Raw genomic sequence first — 18,937 nt, 5'->3', positions numbered from 1 at the left:
GTGAAGCGGTCTTCAGGAGGGACTGTTAAGAAGTAGCTTGAAGAGATGGGTTTTCAATCTACAATCTAAATACTGTAGTGACTGTACATCACATAAAGGTAGCTCGGTACAAACGCATATTGGCTAAATTACAACTAATTACAACTAATTTACGATCCCTAAATACAAACGCATATTAGCTGAATTGCACCCGAAAAATCCATTAAATACATAAATTCTGATTATTGCGCAACATCCCGGAAATGACAAGCCGCGCAGCATCTAAGCATCTGAGCCCCCGAACGCCACCCCAGCCGTCTGTGTCGGAGCGTGTCGGAAGCTGCGCGACACCGTCCGCCAGGCGCAGCTGCTGCTCGGGTCGATCTGCCTCCAGTCTCAGGCTGCTGAAGCTAGCGACAATAAAACCAGGACTGGGAACGCTCTTTGTAATTTACTAGTCAACTGATTGTTGTGTCATTTGCAACAACTGGACATGCATTTAGTTTTTTAGGTCCCCAAAATAGACATTAAATGAGTATATAAACCGACTTCAATTTCCTTGACCTTTTAAAGGCCTTCTTTATTCCGGCAAAGGATGTCTAAACGGTTAAGGAACAGTGAGGTTTGCGCAGATTGCAGTGTTCCAGGTAAGTCACAAATTAAAAAAAGATGACAGATGGCGACGATAAACTACTTGGCTTTTTTTTTTGGTAGATACAAACTCGCCGTTAGACTTAAGAACCTTAACAAGAACCTTGTTGTCACTAGCAGTTCCGCGTGTTAGAAGTAGCTAGCTGTTGGCTTCCAGAAAGATGAAGACAAGTTTATTTTAAAATAGGAAATGTATAGTCGCTGTTGAACGACAGCTGTGGCCTCCAGTGTTGGAGCTGGGTTGAGAAAAGACGAGATCAGTCCTCAGCTGCAGACAGGGTCCACCCAACCTTTACCAGGACAGGAGGAGAAATCAGGCATGATGTCATCTCTCAGTGGTCTTATTCTGTTTGGAGTATTGATCTGGAATAAATAGACTCCTCTTTCTTCACTGTAACATTCATGGAGATTTGCGTTCACCAGTGCGGAAGTAACATGTGGAAATGAATAGGTTTTTCTCATCAGACATGCACGGACGAATAGATCTTTTGAGGGAATTATGATTTCAGTTTATGTATAAGGAGCTGACTCGTGATGATGTGGTGACATTATCTATTCACCTTCATGACAGATAATATAATATATCAAATATGACACATACCACAATAGTCAAGAGCCTAAAACCAGAGGTCATAGGACAGGACAGGAGAGGTTTGCAGATGTTTCTCCCTGGCTTACTGGTCCACCTGATCATGGATTTTTCAGTACTATGTTGAGTATATTGGTCTAGTTGGATTCAGACTTCTGAAATGAACAGCCCAATGATTAATGGCAGCAGTAGCTACAACTTTCCCCTGAGGTGAAGGTGCTAGATTTCACCTTAGAGGTGTTTGCCTCTTGGCGACCCCTAGAATTGTCTCTGGATTGAGTTTTGACAATGTACCAAAACCCATGACACAAGTAGGGAGCCAGAAGGCCAGGTGCTCTGAACTGTGGAGGGTTCCCAGGCCACCTACCACCTCACTACGCTGCTGAGATTGGGGAAATTAATTGAATATTTACTTGAGAATGTTGCTGTGGTCCTCTCTCAATGCCCCCTCAAATCAAGGTCTGCAACTGAAAGCTAGAAGGGAATCAAATGCTGCAGAAGGACTAGGTAGCCTGTAGGCTACTGGAAGGAGAAAAGAACCCTGTAGCTTTATGTTTGTATTGTTTTTCTGTCTTGGGTTAGCCTTGCCTTGCCTTGCCTTGCCTTGGGTTTACTTGCTGAGTGATTCAGTGCTGCAGTGTGAAGCCACTTTGCATAATAGAATCTTGGAATCAGTGACATTGTAACGTCCAATGAGCACAGGAAGAAAAACAGGATGCTGAGTGAATGAACTGGGCCGATGCTGAGGATACACACTGAATTCCTATGCTAGCTATTGTTTTTGAATGTTGTGTGATGGATGAAGGACGTGTTGTGTGTTATTAAAGGATGTTAAAGTTCGTCCATTTAACTTCTCTTACCAGTGCGACTTGCTGCAATCCACTGTCCTTTTGTCGCTGTCCTGGCCATCTCACTCAAAATTAGTCAAGGTCCCAACACCAGCTGGGCTGGACTGCCCCTCCATGTCACTGTGACCAGCTGGGCTGGACTGCCCCTCCATGTCACTATGACCAGTTGTTGTGGGGTCTGAATATTTTTAGCGGTTTCAGACAAGGTTTTAATTTAGCAGCACTTAGGCCTATACTTGTTGAGGAAAGACTGGGCCTGTCAGCACTCAGTCCTCAATGGACAGGAAGGGAGAGACACAGAGAACTAGTCTGGACCAGGTGCCAGGGCCTGGCTTGTGGCCCCTGCAGCTGTTCTACCCACACTTCAGCTGTCGCCAGGGAGATATGACCACGAACCCTTCTGCCACTCATCCCCCAGTGTCAGGTGCTCAGTCAGTCAGCCTGTCCGTCTCTCAGGCAGTCAGTTTTGTAATCTGTCAGAAACCAAGAAAAGCTGTGATAGCTTGTGATATGTTTCAAACTGATCTGTGTACCAAAGCTTGATTACATCAGTAACCTGTATAGTGTCGAAAGGTATGGACTTCCCTCGACCTGCAACGCCTGGTCCTAGACAGGCCTGTGTGGAGTAAAGATGTTCTGAAGTAAAATCAAGTGTTATCAATAGGATATACTAAATAACTAATGATATACCATCAAAATATAACAATATTTTTTTCATCAGGCCTACTTTAAACTAACACACAGACGCTAGAATTTAGAAATTCATTTTGAGATGCATTGCAATATGCCTACTCATTGGTTGAATTATTGTCTGTAATTTTGCATCTCCGTCTTTAACCATGAGGAAGTGAAAGAGCAAGTCACCAAAGGGAGACAAACGTCTCTCTTCTCAACCATGTGTGCCGATAGATAGAGATTTAAGAAAGGAAAGCACAGGCTTGCCTTGTTGTTCTACTCTAAATGTTCATTTTTCTAGAGAACACAGAGACCTCTTATTGCTGTAGGTCTCCATATCAGCAGACCAGTGTATCAGTTCTTTCCTTGTGCTTGTAGAGTCACATGACATGGGGAGTTGCAGGCCAGAGGCATTTAAGGCAGGCCTCATGATGGGTAGTACCAGAGACATCAGTAGGCCTGGACATCTCAGGGACTGGCCCTCATGATGGGTAGTACCAGAGACATCAGTAGGCCTGGACATCTCAGGGACTGGCCCTCATGCTGACAGTCGTCTGTTTAGAGAGGACAGGAAGGGAACACGGTCTTAGGTCTGTGGCCTGTAGGCCTACCTTTTGATCATCCCAGTGTCCCTCCCTCATTCTGTGTTTGTTGTTTCTTTCCTGCCAGCACAGTCTGCAAGTTAGAACTAGTGGAGGCCATTTTTCTCCTCAGCTAGCTGTTCTCTTTGAAGCGCCATTGACCTTAGATGAATGTCTCATGCTCAGTCCTTCTGTCATTATCTCCACTCTGATCCCTTTACCCCCAAGAGCCTTCAGACTAGCTAAACCTTCAGACTAGCTAAACTCTGACCCCTTTACTACCCCAAGAGCCTTCAGACTAGCTAAACCTTCAGACTAGCTAAACTCTGACCCCTTTACTACCCCAAGAGCCTTCAGACTAGCTAAACTCTGACCCCTTTACTACCCCAAGAGCCTTCAGACTAGCTAAACCTTCAGACTAGCTAAACCTTCAGACTAGCTAAACCGGGGTATCTGTTAGGGTTAATATGACAGTGCTCAAGCTTGTAGAGTGCAGGCAGTTTGTGGCTTGTTGAAGGTTTGTGAAAGAGGAAACTGCTCTGTTGCTCTGCTAGGCCTGTATGTGAAAGGATGTGATTTTGTGTATTAGGCCTATAACACTATACATGGAAGTGTGTGGTTTAACTTCCCCTTTGCACTCTATGTAGAGAACCCGGGTTTAGAAAAAGTTTCAAAAAGTCAAGAATAATGTTTCAGTTCAGGGAGTTGGAGAGTCATGCTATTTCTTAGTTGACTTAATGTAATGTAGCCTAACCTAACAACTCTCACATCCTGCTTGTCAAAATAGCCCAACTGACAAGACTTGGCCTATATGTGCCTGTGTTCAGGTTACATCAGCCTGAATCATGTCTCCTTTATCTGCAGGGATCTGAGCAGGGTAAGTTAGCCTAGACTTCAGGCGTATAGATTCCAAGGACATGTCTAGGATGGCTGTACAGTGTAAGTGTGAAGCCACCAGGATGGGAAGGCTGGGCCCTGAGTTTGCAGCTGAGTGAAAAGTGAAGTGGCCTGCCAAAGCCGTCAGGCCAGAGATTTGAATAATGGATGTGAGCAGTGGAAAAGCCCAGTCATGGGGAAGGTGTCAGAAACCAAGAAAAGCTGTGATAGCTTGTGATATGTTTCAAACTGATCTGTGTACCAAAGCTTGACTGCTGTTGTTGCTAGAGTATATGAAAAGTGACATTCATACCTAATGTAGCCTAAAAGGGACTACAAATCAAGTTAAACAGGCACTGTTTCAATGTGTTATTTACAAAATAATTTACCTATTCTTCTCAATGTATTAGACTATTGAGAATGCATTGAAATATTTTAAACAGCAAATGAACCATTGCCAAATGAATGGAAGTGCCCAAGCCATAAATTAATTCATATTGAGGTGATGCAATGATATTACTGTATGTTTATTTCCTTTCTCTCAGAGCCTCGCTGGGCCTCCGTGAACCGAGGGGTGCTGATCTGTGATGAGTGCTGCAGTGTTCATCGGAGTCTGGGCAGACATAGCTCCCAAGTCCGTCACCTGACACACACACCATGGCCTCCTACACAGCTACAAGTAAGAGCCTACAGCACACACTCACACTTCTTCTGGGTTATGTTGTCCCCTCTCCTCTAGAACTGAAGGGTCCTGGAGACTTGGTTAAAGTTTGTTTGAGTCAGTGCCTCTGTTGGATAGATGCTGAAATGAGATCATTATCCTGGCATGCAGTCAAGTGTCGTCATAGCTCTGTTGTATGTCTTGGGAAGACTATTTTTTTTTTGCTTGTGCTCAATAGAAAATTCATTGAGAACATTATAGCATATAGGAGCAAAGCCTCCAGGCACTGATCTAACTAGCTTCTCTCATCTAGGATCCACATCTTTCTAAAAGCGCTATTGATTGTGTCCTGAAACAGCAATTGTGTCATACATTTGTATGTTTTCCTTAGACATGTTTTACAACATTATATCCGTCTTTGCTTTTTCAAAAAGGCAACCTGAATCTATACAAAACACGAGATAAATATTAGTTTTAGTCATTTCTTCTCTTTCTCTGTCACGCAGATGATTCAGACGTTATACAACAATGGTGCAAATTCGATATGGGAGCACTGTCTACTGGACCCAGCGTCTGTGATGAGTGGGAAACGCAAGGCCAACCCTCAGGACAAAGTGCAGTGAGTCATGAGTGTCTGATGGTGGTGATCCAGAGTGTTGCTCATAAAAGAAAGGAGGTGTAACTGGCTCTGTTACTGTAGGTCTTTGCAATAACAAATAATGCTGGAGTAACTTTTGCCTCAGTAAACATTCTGAATAGATTTAGATTCCAAACAGTTTTTGGTAGATGGTCAGTTCACCAAAACAAGAATAGTGATTGTCGAAACAACCTTGAAATGGTCGTGCTGAAGCCTCTTTTCTCAACCTCTCTCCTGTTCAGTTTGATACCACCTGTGTTCCAGTTTAATTTAGTTTTGTGTCATCCCTACAGTCCAAACAAGACAGAGTTTATAAAGGCCAAATATCAAATGTTGGCCTTTGTCCACCGGATGCCTTGTCGTGATGACGACAGTTTCACAGCCAAGGACTTAAGCAAGGTGAGAAATAAATGCACTCTGTTAACAACATGAAACCTCCCAAGAAGGTGTTGTGCAGTACTCCCTAACCCTAACCCCAACCCTAACCATCACTAACCCTAACCCTAACCCTGACCCCAACCCTAACCCTCACTAACCCTAACCCTAACTCTGCATTGAGCTTGAATGAGCAAAATATTACTAATAACTCATTTTCTCACTTTCTCAGCAACTTCACTCTAGCGTCCGAACTGGAAATCTTGAGACTTGTTTGAGGTTACTATCTCTGGGGGCCCAGGCCAACTTCTTTCACCCAGTAAGAGTCACTGTAGATTTCTCCACCATACAGTCCTGACTTTACACTCAAACATACAGTATAACTTTCCACCTTGTCCTCTTTCCCTATGAAGTCTTTTAATGTTTTGAGTGTCCATTTCCCTCTCCTACAGGAAAAAGGGAACACCCCCCTGCATGTGGCTGCCAAGGCAGGGCAGGTGTCTCAGGCAGAGCTGCTGACCGTGTATGGGGCTGACCCTGGAGCCCCCGACACCAGTGGCAAGACCCCCTTTGACTATGCAAGGTAAGGCAGCATCCATCCTGCCATCACTCCTCAGTGGTGAAGTAAGAAAAGTCACATGAGGAGGTGCTAAGGGCAAAATGTCTGTCATCCATAATGTTGACTACTGGCTGTAGTTTAATGTTGACTACTGGCTGTAGTTGGTCTTTACTGTCGGGGCTTTTAGGGGTTTTGAATGTGCAACAATTAAGGCACAATTGTCTCTTCTCAGGCAAGCAGGCCACCAGGAGCTGGCTGACAGGCTGGTGGAGGTCCAGTATGAGCTGACTGATCGACTGGCTTTCTATCTTTGTGGGAGGAAGCCTGGTGAGTGAGGAGAGGTCTTTCTATCTTTGTGGGAGGAAGCCTGGTGAGTGAGGAGAGGTCTTTCTATCTTTGTGGGAGGAAGCCTGGTGAGTGAGGAGAGGTCTTTCTATCTTTGTGGGAGGAAGCCTGGTGAGTGAGGAGAGGTCTTTCTATCTTTGTGGGAGGAAGCCTGGTGAGTGAGGAGAGGTCTTTCTATCTTTGTGGGAGGAAGCCTGGTGAGTGAGGAGAGGTCTTTCTATCTTTGTGGGAGGAAGCCTGGTGAGTGAGGAGAGGTCTTTCTATCTTTGTGGGAGGAAGCCTGGTGAGTGAGGAGAGGTCTTTCTATCTTTGTGGGAGGAAGCCTGGTGAGTGAGGAGAGGTCTTTCTATCTTTGTGGGAGGAAGCCTGGTGAGTGAGGAGAGGTCTTGCCCAATTGATAAGAAACCTTATCATGTGGGCTCAATTTACAATGAACTGTTGTATGTCCATGCTGCCTTTCAGATCATAAAAACAGCCAACACTTCATAGTCCCACAGATGGCCGACAGGTAAGAATGTACCAAGGGATCTTTCTAGAATAGCCTATAGTGGGTGTAGTTTTAAAGGGGTTTATATACAGAGCAGTGTGTTTTCAGTAGTTTGAGAGGCCTGTCCCGACATGTTTCTGGGCTCTCTGTAACAACCATTATATACCTGAGCCTAGAGCCATTTGTACATACTCTAGACAACTGGACTGGAATGTAAAAAATGTTATCTACACAAAATACATACATACGTACATTTCTGGAGTTGTAATAGCATAGTTATGATATTTGAACTCAAATTAGGCATCTTTATCTTTTTCATTGCCCTCTTTTGATGGATAAGGAACATGTAAGTATTTATCATAATTAGGTTTACACATTTTCCCTAATATTCAGCATCAGAGGTTAAGCATATTTATTATTCTGTCTGTAGCAGTTTAGATTTATCCGAACTGGCAAAAGCAGCAAAGAAGAAACTTCAGTCTGTAAGTGTTGATTTAAGATTTAACAATCTGGACCAATTAGATTTAATTAAACCTGATTAATACAGGACTAACTCTGAACTTCACATTCCGTTCCAGCTCAGTAATCACTTGTTTGAGGAGCTGGCGATGGATGTTTATGATGAGGTCGACAGAAGAGAGACTGATGCAGGTAAGAACATTCAGGAAATATGTTTGTGTGTTTTTTTGACCAATGTTTTGCATTTAGCTGTAACTGTTTTACCTGTAGATACTGTTTTACCTGTAGATACTATAGTCCGCTCACTTGTGGAATCCCCTCTGCCGTGGAAGACTAAAGACCGTTAAAATTAGCTGTTCCATTTATCATTATGTTTTCAGCTTTAGAACTGGGAGTTAAGTTGTCGGCTACAGTGAGAGTCCAGGGCAGTCATATTTGAGGAAAGCTAAGAGGTATCAGGGAAAAGGTATAATGATATCAAGTCAATTCTCTGATGAAATGCGTTTCTGTTGTATGCAGTATGGCTAGCAACACAGAACCACAGCACCCTGGTGACAGAGACAACAGTGGTGCCTTTCCTACCTGTGAACCCAGAGTACTCATCAACACGAAACCAGGCAAGTCTGCCTCACCTCAGCCTCACCTCAGCCTCACCTCAGCCTCTAAAGACACTGTGGTGGTTTTTAGCATCATTGTTGATGTTGCTTTAGTTTTAGTAGAATTATTCTCCAGTTCTGTTTTTCTGACTGGTTTTGATTTTTTTTATCAGAGAGTTTGAGGCAGTGTACTTACACTTACGTTTTTCTATTTTTTTTTTCTCCAGGGACGACAAAAGCTTGCCAGATTCAACGCACATGAATTTGCAACTCTTGTCATTGATATATTAAGTGATGCAAAACGTAGACATCAGGGGAATTCTATAGCAAGTCCCAAAGGTAAAGTGTCGTATTACTACCTCACTCAAAGGGCTTATGCCCACAAAACTCTTCTCAATTTGAAAAAGGGAAGGTGTCACATTATTCACATCAGCTTTGATTACAGATAATGTTGAACTGATCCTGAAGAGTGTGAGTAGTCGCCATGGGAGCGAGGGACAGGACAACGACCAGCCTGACTATGACAGCGTGGCCTCTGATGAGGACACAGATCAGGAGCCGCCTTCCGGCAAGGGAGACCGCACCAAGGTAATGTCCTGAGACCGAGCATGGGTGCATCACGCCAGCCCTCATTGTCCCTCCAACAGACAGCTAATGAGAGATCTCCACCCTGGCCTCCAACAGAGCCTGGACTCAGACCTGTCAGATGGGCCCATCACTGTGCAGGAGTTTCTGGACGTGAAGAACGCTCTGTCTGCATCTGAGGCCAAGATCCAGCAGCTCATGAAGGTCAACAGCAACCTGAGCGACGAGTTGAGGCTGATGCAGAAAAAGGTACCCGCAGAGCTCCACCAGTAAGATCACTAACACCAACACTTGGCCATGGGACGGAGGGCTGGACTAGGGGGCACACCCATCAGCAGAGCTCTGTCATCTCCCTCTGTTGGGGGAGTTACACAGCCACACACTGGGCTTCTAATGAGGGCCAAACCACCAGCCTGGGGATGTTCTCCTGCAAGGCAAGACTGCTCTCCCTCTAGCTCCACTGCTCAGTTTTGGCTTGACAAATACTCTTTTAATCTTGTGTTGAAGAGATGCATTTTTGCTCCACTCAGTTGTGGAAGATGTTTTTCCCCCTCATGTATGAACAGTAGAAGCTGTGTTATCCCACATGGTACTAACAGGCATGCTCCAGGACTAACAGGCATGCTCCAGGACTAAGCTGTGTTATCCCACATGGTACTAACAGGCATGCTCCAGGACTAAGCTGTGTTATCCCACATGGTACTAACAGGCATGCTCCAGGACTAAGCATGAAATAAGTCACTGTGAGTTTTCCCTCTCTTATTTGTGTGATGACTAACATAGTATAATCATTTAATTTGATGTATGTTGTGTATGTGGGACCCTGCATTGTGATTTTATAAAAGTTAATCAATCGTAAGGGCCGCGGGGGGTTTTGCACTTATTTGATATCAGCTAATCTGAACACTCTTCCTGAAAGTGTGAGATAGCACAGCTTTTCCTGTACAAAGTTGCAGTTTTTGCCTTGTATTCTAAAAGGTCACATTGCTCTGCTGTGGTGAAACCACATCCTTTACAGCTGATTGTTCCCTAACCAACCTGGACTTCAGTTCCACTGTGAGAATAATATGATGTGATGATGGCTTTGTTTGTAACTTAGTTTCTCCTTCCTGAGAGAGCTTTAACATGGACATTCAGCAGCATGTCCTTGACACTTGCTTTGATTCTAGTTCTCTGTATGAGATGATGTAGACATGTGTAGACTATAGGCTAATTTATTGGTTACTGAGTCCCAATGTTTCAAAGCCCTTCCTTGTCTTGGTGATCCTGAGGTTAGATGTTCATCTGTGTGACACTTGGCAGATCAACATTTAGAAATGCCCTGTTTAGAAATGTTGAAAAATGTATAGTCTCTTAATACTCTGAAGGGAAACCTGAACCAAACTATGCAGCTAGTCACAATAATATTCTATGGGATGAATATTAGAGGACATATTGGCATTCCCCAGTAATTGACATGTATAGTATGTGATTTAGCTGTGTGGGCTGGCATTGTTTGAACTTAATGGCTGATTGGATTTGAGAACCTTCCCAGTCTTCTCTGACTGAATAGCAACTTTACCCTGCAGTGTTGTTGTATTGCAACCAGTCTCATCAGATGTACAATTGCAGAAAATACTGAACTTCTGATGGGTACATCTCTCCTCTTTGACTAAGCCTTTGCAATGCCTTTCAAAATATCAGAGAATAGCTCTGTTTTCTCCTCATTGCTCCCGGGGCACCACTGGTTCGGTGTCTGTCCCTGGCGCTTGTCTGTGGTTTCAGACAGAGGCTGGAGCTATCTCAACTGTTTGGCTTGCCTGCTGCACCTCCTGCTTGCTCTGACCCCTAGCTCTGACCCCTAGCTCTGACCCCTAGCTCTGACCCCTAGCTCTGACCCCTAGCTCTGACCCCTAGCTCTGACCCCTAGCTACGCCTTTTGATTGGAGTAGTATGTTACCTAGCATGAGTAACAGTAGGAGGTGAGAGTGATTAACAAGAATTGCTTCAATCGTCACCATTTAGTATGTTTGACCGACATGAGTAGTATGACATTGGGCTTAGTGCAACACAACACCTCAAATAAACATTCAGTGGAATTTAAGGTAAACATTTAGAGAACACGGCATGCTATAAGATAGCCAGGACACCCATAGTGTGTCTGAGGAGGGTGTCCCAGCCGTCTTTATGGTAGAAAATGCAGTTGTATGGAGCAGAAAAATGTACCTTGCTTGCTGAGAAAGCGCCTCTTAGTCTATTGCTGACCCGTCTCTTCCAGCTGCAATCGCTGCAATACGAGAACACCTCTCTCAGACGGCAGGTCACACCCACTATCTATCAGGTCCCCTGCGGTTCAGAGTACCCTGACCCCTCCAGCCCCTCAGCCCTGAAACGCCGGCAGTCTGCGCAGGCCAGCCGGCCCATGTCTATGTATGAGACTGGCTCAGGCCTGAAGCCCTACCTCCCCAAAGGGGAGACCCCCTACCCAGAGGAGGGGAACCCCACCCTGCAACCCTTCCCACCTCATGTAAGTAAGACCTGCACCTGCCTTTGCCTTTCCTTTTCCTCTCCACCTGCCAACCCTCTCCTCATGTCCTACCATCCTTTCTGCAGCCTGTTTCCTTCTTCTACTTTAAGTTAGTAGTTATTTAGTGTGCAGTATTATGTCATCTTCTCCTCTGGTACCAGACCTGAGACATAGTAACCAGCCGCCACGATGCCAAGCATGTAGGTCACACAGCTAGACGCATTCCACATGGTCCGCTCTGAATGCCACAACTCCCTGTTATCTCCGGACCATGTTCCATGGGATCTGGTGTTTCCTTGAGTGCTCTATGTTCTCACTTTTTCTCATAGATGATAAAACATGTCGTTATTTCAAGGTCATATGACATATTACAAAGGTTTGTATGCCATTTCAAATAAGCATTAAACATTCCATGCAAATGTTTTCAGTGTTTTTTTTGTATGTCTCCATGACAAACTACAGTAACAACATTTTTCATGGTTTTAATCCAACTTCATTTTATTTTCTCTTCAAACAAAGGGGAATTTGATGCTTTTATAATTCAAACTCATCCCATAATTCTGTCACTTCAATCTAGCGGGAAACAAACTTGCACTGAGAGGTATTTAAAGATGTAATATGTTCACTGCCCAGAGGCACAACGTTCAATGTACAGTATGCAGATCAGCCAAGGTGATGATGATTGTAGAACCTCATTCAGTTATTTGACGACATCTCTTCCATCACACATTTGATCTTGTTTTTACACTATTTTTAGTTGTAGTTTTTGTTTGTGTCCCAAGCACTGTTACACTGTAAGCATTCTGCAGTTCAAACAGACGTTGTTCTTGGAGCTCTAACTACTTTTGGCCCCATTTTGTGTTTCATCTCATTAAAACATGATTTGAACCCTTCTAGACGGGAAGGGCGGCTTATGTGACCTCCTCTTCATCCCTCCCCTCCTTCCCATCCACCCTGTCCTGGTCGCGGGACGAAAGTGCTCAAAGGGTTAAGTACCTCTTCACTTGGTCTGTGCCTCGTGGGACGCAGCCAATCCACTGGGAGTCCCTTGCCACTACTGCCTCCTCCTCCTCCTCCTCCTTCACCTCCCTCCCTCTGTCCTCCATATTCTGATCCCTACCTGCCCTGCTGCATGAGCCGACCCTCCACCCAATGGGCTGCCTTCATCACCTGATACGTACCTCCACCACCACCATCATCCTCATCCTCATCCTCATCCTCATGCCTGTTACTCAGTTAGAAGCGGATACTGGTTTTGTTTCACTTTTGCTATCCCACAAGTCCCCCATAGTGACAAAAGAGTAGAGGGGTGATTGTGGTCCATGTTAATGAATAATTATCTCCCATTGAAGTCTATGTAATGACTTTATGTTTAGAAAAAGGCCACAAACAAAAGGGTTTTAGAATTTGTGCCTTAAGTAACATTTTATTTGACCACACTTACACCTTCCATTCAGTTTTCCTATCATGCTAAACCAGAATGATATGAATTCCTTCCTTCCTGATTCAATATGTTGAGATTTTTAAAAATGTATTCCATTTCTCTCCATCTCGAACCAGCACCTGGCACCATCACCCCCAGTGAGCTTCACCCAGCATGACCTCACCCCCTCCAGTAACACCACAGCTCTCTGTTCCTCTCTGTCTTTAGTGATGGATCTGTACTCTGAATTGTAGACAGTGACAAACAGGATGATTCTAGTCACTGTTATGACCCCGTCACACTTCCAGTCATGTGCTGTACTGTGTAGTGTGTGGGGTGTGGCATCTTGCACAGCGGCCAGGAAGTGTATTTTGTTTAAGCACTTTTGGGCTCGGAGAGGTACTGTATGGTATATGTGTAGGTATGAGAGGTACTGTATGAGGTACTGTATGGTATATGTGTAGGTATATGAGGTACTGTATGGTATATGTGTAGGTATGAGAGGTACTGTATGAGGTACTGTATGGTATATGTGTAGGTATGAGAGGTACTGTATGAGGTACTGTATGGTATATGTGTAGGTATATGAGGTACTGTATGAGGTACTGGATGGTATATGAGGTACTGTATGAGGTACTGTATGAGGTACTGGATGGTATATGGCTTATGTTGCTCTCTGGGTGTTTATCTTTCTACTCCTTCCTTTGATCAGCAGCCCTCTAAATGGTGTCTCTGCTGAGAGAGTGAGGGATGTGCATTACATATGAACAGTGAGGGATGTGCATTACATATGAACAGTGAGGGATGTGCATTACATATGAACAGTGCAGATTCAGTGCTGTGCACTTGTAAGCTTCTGATTTTATTAAAAAGAACTAGTGCTATTTTGCCTCAGTCTTGTTTCATAGCGCACATGCTAGCTTCCAGTGTTACAGGGGGATAGAGCACACAGTTTAGTTTTACAGTCCAGCAGATCAGGTCAGATACTCGGACATCATCAAGATTAGTCATGTTGTGCTTGTTTGTTTGCTAGACTTGAGCTTTTGACCAGAATTCATCTGAACCTCGACTCAGTTTCATGGAAGTTTGTAAAAGTCAATGTACTGTCAGTTTGGATCAGTTGGATGGAAATGAAAGGGTCATTGTTCTCATGTAATTCAGAGTGTTTTCACTGAGTTTTCCTCCTCAAACATCCCTTACTTCATTCATCTTGGCATGTGCCTCAAAGACAGGGTGAAGTGACGGTGTTTTTACGCTTTTCTCAGGAATATTTTATTTGGCTATTCTGCATCATGGTTTACTGTGTTGTTGTTTTTAAATCATTATGAGTCCATCTCTTCCAATCAGGAGTTCAAAGGTTTTCATAGCCATTCAACCAGCAGAGTTTTCCTTTGTTGCCATGGCACCAATCCACCATTCCATTTCTCCAGTGTGGTTTGTACTACAGTAGTTTCACATGCCAGATCATGTACAATACAGACTAGTACTAGTTTATCAACATTGTACATTTGCATATGTTGTCAATTGGTACAATTGTTTCATAGAGTGCGAAAGGAACTATTTGAACCCCAGATAACCTCTCTCTACTAACCCTGGCAATTAAATTCCAAAAGCTTCACAGCGATTGTCTTTTTTTTGCTTCCTGGCTTTTGTTGCTTGTTTCATGCAAAGTCGTTATCTGCATTTCTCCTCCATGGTTTAAATACATGAAATATATCATTGCCGTTGTTGTTGTTGTCTAATGTTGTTGTTGTTGTTTTTGTTGTTGTTGTCTAATGTTGTTGTTGTTGTCTAATGTTGTTGTTGTTGTTGTCTAATGTTGTTGTTGTCTAATGTTGTTGTTGTTGTTTTTGTTGTTGTTGTCTAATGTTGTTGTTGTTGTCTAATGTTGTTGTTGTCTAATGTCGTCTAATGTTGATGTTGTTGTTGTTGTTGTTGTCTAATGTTGTCTAATGTTGTTGTTGTTGTTGTTGTCTAATGTTGTTGTTGTTGTTGTCTAATGTTGTTGTTGTTGTTGTTGTTGTTGTCTAATGTTGTTGTTATCCAAGTCTTATTGCTGTCAAAGTTAATGCTCAGATGTGATGAGATCATGACCATGTATGGAGAAAGTATATTGTGATTATGACACTGCATTGATAATGAATCTAGCAACACCTTCCGTTTCCTGTGTTTCTCTGGCCGTTTGTCAGCATGACACATTTTGTTACTCTGTCTTTTTGCTCTTCTCATTTTAGACATCCAAGCTGGATAAACAGAGCAGCATACCAGACAGTGACTATGACAACGCAACCAATGAATCTGAGTTGGACGACTCAGGGTAGGAACACAACACACACACACTTAAGTATCCATGGACAACATCACTGACACAAGCCTCTCACAAATCGGCCACCTTGTTCCAAACGTTACATTTATACCGACTTTTCATTTTGTTTTATTTTTGAACAATTGAAACTGTTACCTTCAGTTTAAACAACTGATGTCATGAAAGGGCCCTTTGAAGTACCACTGTTCTCAGTGTTGCACCTCAGATTTGCTGAGAGCGACAGTATAAAGGTTGATGTAACAGGACTGAGTGACTGTAACTCCCTTTCTCCCTTTCCTGCAGTGTGGGCAGGAGGGGGAGGCTGAGGAGCAGTGGCTGGTTGGGGGAGGGCAGCTCTATCCCTGAACTGGAGGACCTGGAGGCAGAGCCAGACCCCAGCCTTCCCAGCACAGAGGACGTCATCCGCAAGACGGAGCAGATCACCAAGAACATCCAGGAGCTTCTTCGAGCCGCACAGGAGAACAAACATGACAGGTGAGACACTGACACCAGATCACCTCACGTCTCTTTTTTCTTTTTGTGTTTGTAAAGTACTTTCACTTCCTTGTCTCTTCTTCATAGTTCCCTAATGTTGCCATCTGTTAACAGGACTGCATCTGTCTGTTCTCTGTTCAGTATTTTTCATCCCCTCGCCCCCTATGATTTCACTGCTTTATTTTCTGTGTTCTCCCCTTCTCTGTGTCCTGCTCCTGTCCTCTGTACTGGTGTTTTGTTCTGTGGGGTGTGTTGTGGTTCTGTGACCTCTGACCCTCGCTCCTGGAAGCAGACCGTGTGAGCGTGAGGGTGTCCGTCGTCTCAGGCACAGCCTGGGCTGCTTCAGCACCCTGGTGCCCTGGGCCGAGAAGCCCCCCTCCCCCCTGCAGCCCCTCAGCCTCCGGTCCCCCGACCCTGCCTCCTGGTACTCTGGCCTCTGTCCCTGCCTCCCAGGCACAGTGTCTTGTCTCTCTTTCTCACTCACTCACTCACACACACCCCTTTATCCTGCCTGCCCCCTCTCTCGATGCTTGGTGTGAGTGTGAAAAGCTGTGTCTCAGAAAGTCAACTTTGATGACAAAGGACTCTAAACATCTTTCATCCATTCCTTGCTTTGCAGTGGATAATGTCTTGGGAGGTGTAGAATTCTGTCTCAGTGGCTGTGTGGGTAAACCATGTTCAGCCCATTGGCTTTCGTTAGGTAGCTCCACACAGCCTGTTCTCCTTGGTCCTCCCCTGTCATTGAGAACTAACATTAACACACATCTACTTTGTTGTTTTATTTTTTTCCAATGCAAACCCCACCTGCAAACCACATAATACTTGGAATGGTTTGATGTAGGTGCCACTGTTTGTGTCGTTGGTTCTCTATATGTGGCCTAAAATAGAAAATAGCAGGTGCTGTACTTGGATACTTAGTCTATTCAAAGTAGATGGAAACACAAGTTCTGTGCTTAGATATGCGTTGATGTTTAGGTTAACGATTGAGTGGTTTCCTTTAGTGCTTTATTCAAAACAACAATGATGGGTTACAGACTGTATTTTTCTCATATTAGATCATTCATATTCATACATGTTATCACCTCTCCTCACTGGTCTGTGTTTTACCCTTGTATAATGGTAGCTGCCTTAATCTAATATTAGAATTCAGTGTTTGCAACAGTGTACAGTAGACTAACCAAGCACTAACTCTGGACTGGACTGCAGTTCCTCAGATATCACACTGTGCTATGACATTGCACCCCTCACCTGGATTACAATTTCTGTTTAATTGACTTGTTTTGGGAAGTTTTCCAGATTTTTGTTTTATTTTTTTCTGCAATGAATCCGAACGACTTCTATAATGAATCTATGTTACTGACCCCTGCCCCCTTTCTGCCCCCTTTCTGTCTCCAACCCTACAGCTTTATCCCTTGCTCAGAGAGGATCCATGTGGCTGTAACAGAGATGGCAGCCCTCTTTCCCAAGGTAAGCTCTGTTCACAGCTGTGCATCGTTCCCTCACAACACACCGGCAGGTCAGGTTATAGTTGCAGGGTGTTATATACTTCATTGTTTAAAAACACTGATATATTATTATATACTATGTCTATGGTTTAACTCCACTAAAGCAATTTTGTAGTCAAAACTCTTATGAAAGTCTCATTTCTCCCAGCATAAACCTGTGTGTAACATGCCCTCCGCTACAGAGACCCCGCTCAGAGACAGTGAGGACCTCCCTGCGCCTGCTGACCTCCAGCGCCTACCGGCTCCTGAGTGAGTGCAGGAAGGCCGTGCCCCCAGAGGGCGCCCCCGGGCCGGACATGCAGCTGGTCACCCAGCAGGTCATCCAGTGCGCCTATGACATCGCCAAGGCCGCCAAGCAGCTCGTCACCATCACCACAAAGGAGAACAACAACTGACCACCATCACCACAAAGGAGAACGACAACTGACCACCATCACCACGTCTTCGCCACTCGCAGGCCTCAGCACTCCGAGGCCCAGAACGTCTTTATTCATGTATTGTTCCTCTTTTAGCATTGTCGTTTTTTTAAGATGCATTACTTTGGGATTTTTTCTGTTTTTATAATCAGTATTGGTGATATTTGCATGTCTTTCTTTCTTTTTTAAAAAAGACATTTGTATAAAATGAAGAGTTTGTTTATAGCCATTATTGGGACAAAGCCTGAACTGAACCTTGGTCAGAGTCAGGAGCTGTACTCATTCGATGTGGGAAGCTGTACTGTACTGATAGATTTGCTTCTTCGAACCCGTTTGATTTGACCTACGGAAATTAGTTTACAGCACAGATACAGAGATGATTAATGCGGAATCCTTCTCAAATGGCTTGGAGGTTCTGAATGCTACAGTATGAATAAGCCATAACGCCACTATCAAGCTAGTGCTTATATACCCTATACAAAACCTGATATCATTTTACTGTATAACCCACAGTGAAAACGTGTACCATTTATTCCATTTCCAGTGAGTGTAGAGAGGAATGATGGGAGATTTAAAACTGATGTTGAACCTCATTTATGCACATTTTTTATATCCCTGCAATGCCAACGTGTCGCCTGTCCAGGTGGAATTGCTTCCATTTACAATGCACTTAGAGCTCTCCATGCCTGTTAGTCTGTGAATGCATCAAAAAACACTTGTTCAGGGGCCTGAATATGCTCCTCACCAGCAGTATGTTGTGCTTGTATTAAGTTATAGTGGTATGGTGTTTCTTAACAAACTAAAATGCTAGACGCAGTGCTGTGTTGGCTGAGTGGTACGTGCTGTAGCAGTGCTGTTTGGCTGAGTGGTACGTGCTGTTTGGCTGAGTGGTACGTGCCGTAGCAGTGCTGTTTGGCTGAGTGGTACGTGCCGTAGCAGTGCTGTTTGGCTGAGTGGTACGTGCCGTAGCAGTGTTCGTGCTGTGCCTAGATCTCCAGGCTAATCATCATTTGTCCTACTTCCATGTGCTTTGTGCTCTGTCCTGTAATGCTGCTAGGTTTATATTTAATGTGCAACTAATGGGATATGATTGTAGGTATCCCTTGTAGATATCTCCTGTAAAATTGTGCTGCCCAAAGGGTCATCATCAGCAGATGGTTCAGAGCTCAGTGTTATACTTGAAATGTGATCAAGGAAATGTCCCTCTGCTCGTCTCCTGTCTGATTGGACCTGAACAAAGGCCAGTCATGCAGCTGTCAGAGCAGCAGTGGGAAAAAACGTTTAATTTTTTAAATAAACTTAATTTATAATGGTGACCTCATGTTGTTTGCTGGACAACCTTGTCTGTCTCATTTGTTTTATTTGCCTCCATCTTTGGAGTGAT

General features: G+C 44.1%; 1 protein-coding gene across 5 annotated transcripts; it reads left to right on the top strand.

Moving 5' to 3' along the window:
- The first annotated feature begins 405 nt into the window (after nucleotides 1-405).
- git2a (G protein-coupled receptor kinase interacting ArfGAP 2a) lies at nucleotides 406-18,869 on the top strand. 5 transcript variants are annotated; one of them, XM_083673494.1, is made up of 20 exons: nucleotides 406-626; nucleotides 4,745-4,878; nucleotides 5,367-5,479; nucleotides 5,791-5,896; nucleotides 6,105-6,191; nucleotides 6,325-6,455; nucleotides 6,664-6,758; nucleotides 7,239-7,284; nucleotides 7,694-7,745; nucleotides 7,842-7,914; nucleotides 8,242-8,339; nucleotides 8,546-8,657; nucleotides 8,764-8,906; nucleotides 9,003-9,152; nucleotides 11,161-11,409; nucleotides 12,307-12,396; nucleotides 15,067-15,149; nucleotides 15,441-15,632; nucleotides 17,036-17,099; nucleotides 17,320-18,869. In XM_083673494.1, exons 1-20 carry the CDS (start codon nucleotides 575-577, stop codon nucleotides 17,530-17,532), a joined length of 2,283 nt encoding a protein of 760 aa, XP_083529620.1. In that variant the 5' UTR covers nucleotides 406-574; the 3' UTR covers nucleotides 17,533-18,869. The 5 variants fall into 5 exon arrangements, 4 of the variants coding, with proteins under 4 accessions (XP_083529620.1, XP_083529617.1, XP_083529618.1 ...); XM_083673491.1 differs by lacking the exon at nucleotides 12,307-12,396; XM_083673492.1 differs by lacking the exons at nucleotides 11,161-11,409; nucleotides 12,307-12,396.
- Nucleotides 18,870-18,937: the final 68 nt, after the last annotated feature.

This window comes from Argentina silus, assembly GCF_951799395.1.
Source record: "Argentina silus genome assembly, chromosome: 7".
NCBI classification, from domain to species: domain Eukaryota; kingdom Metazoa; phylum Chordata; class Actinopteri; order Argentiniformes; family Argentinidae; genus Argentina; species Argentina silus.
The sequence above is the reverse complement of the archived record's forward strand: the minus strand, read 5'-3'. Positions and strand labels throughout refer to the sequence as shown.

Coding starts and splice junctions, on each gene's coding strand:
- git2a (XM_083673494.1), top strand. CDS start 575: ATGTCTAAACGGTTAAGGAACAGTGAGGTTTGCGCAGATTGCAGTGTT. Junction 7,915..8,241: donor CAGAAGAGAGACTGATGCAG/GTAAGAACATTC, acceptor TGTTGTATGCAG/TATGGCTAGCAACACAGAAC. Junction 15,150..15,440: donor TCTGAGTTGGACGACTCAGG/GTAGGAACACAA, acceptor CCTTTCCTGCAG/TGTGGGCAGGAGGGGGAGGC.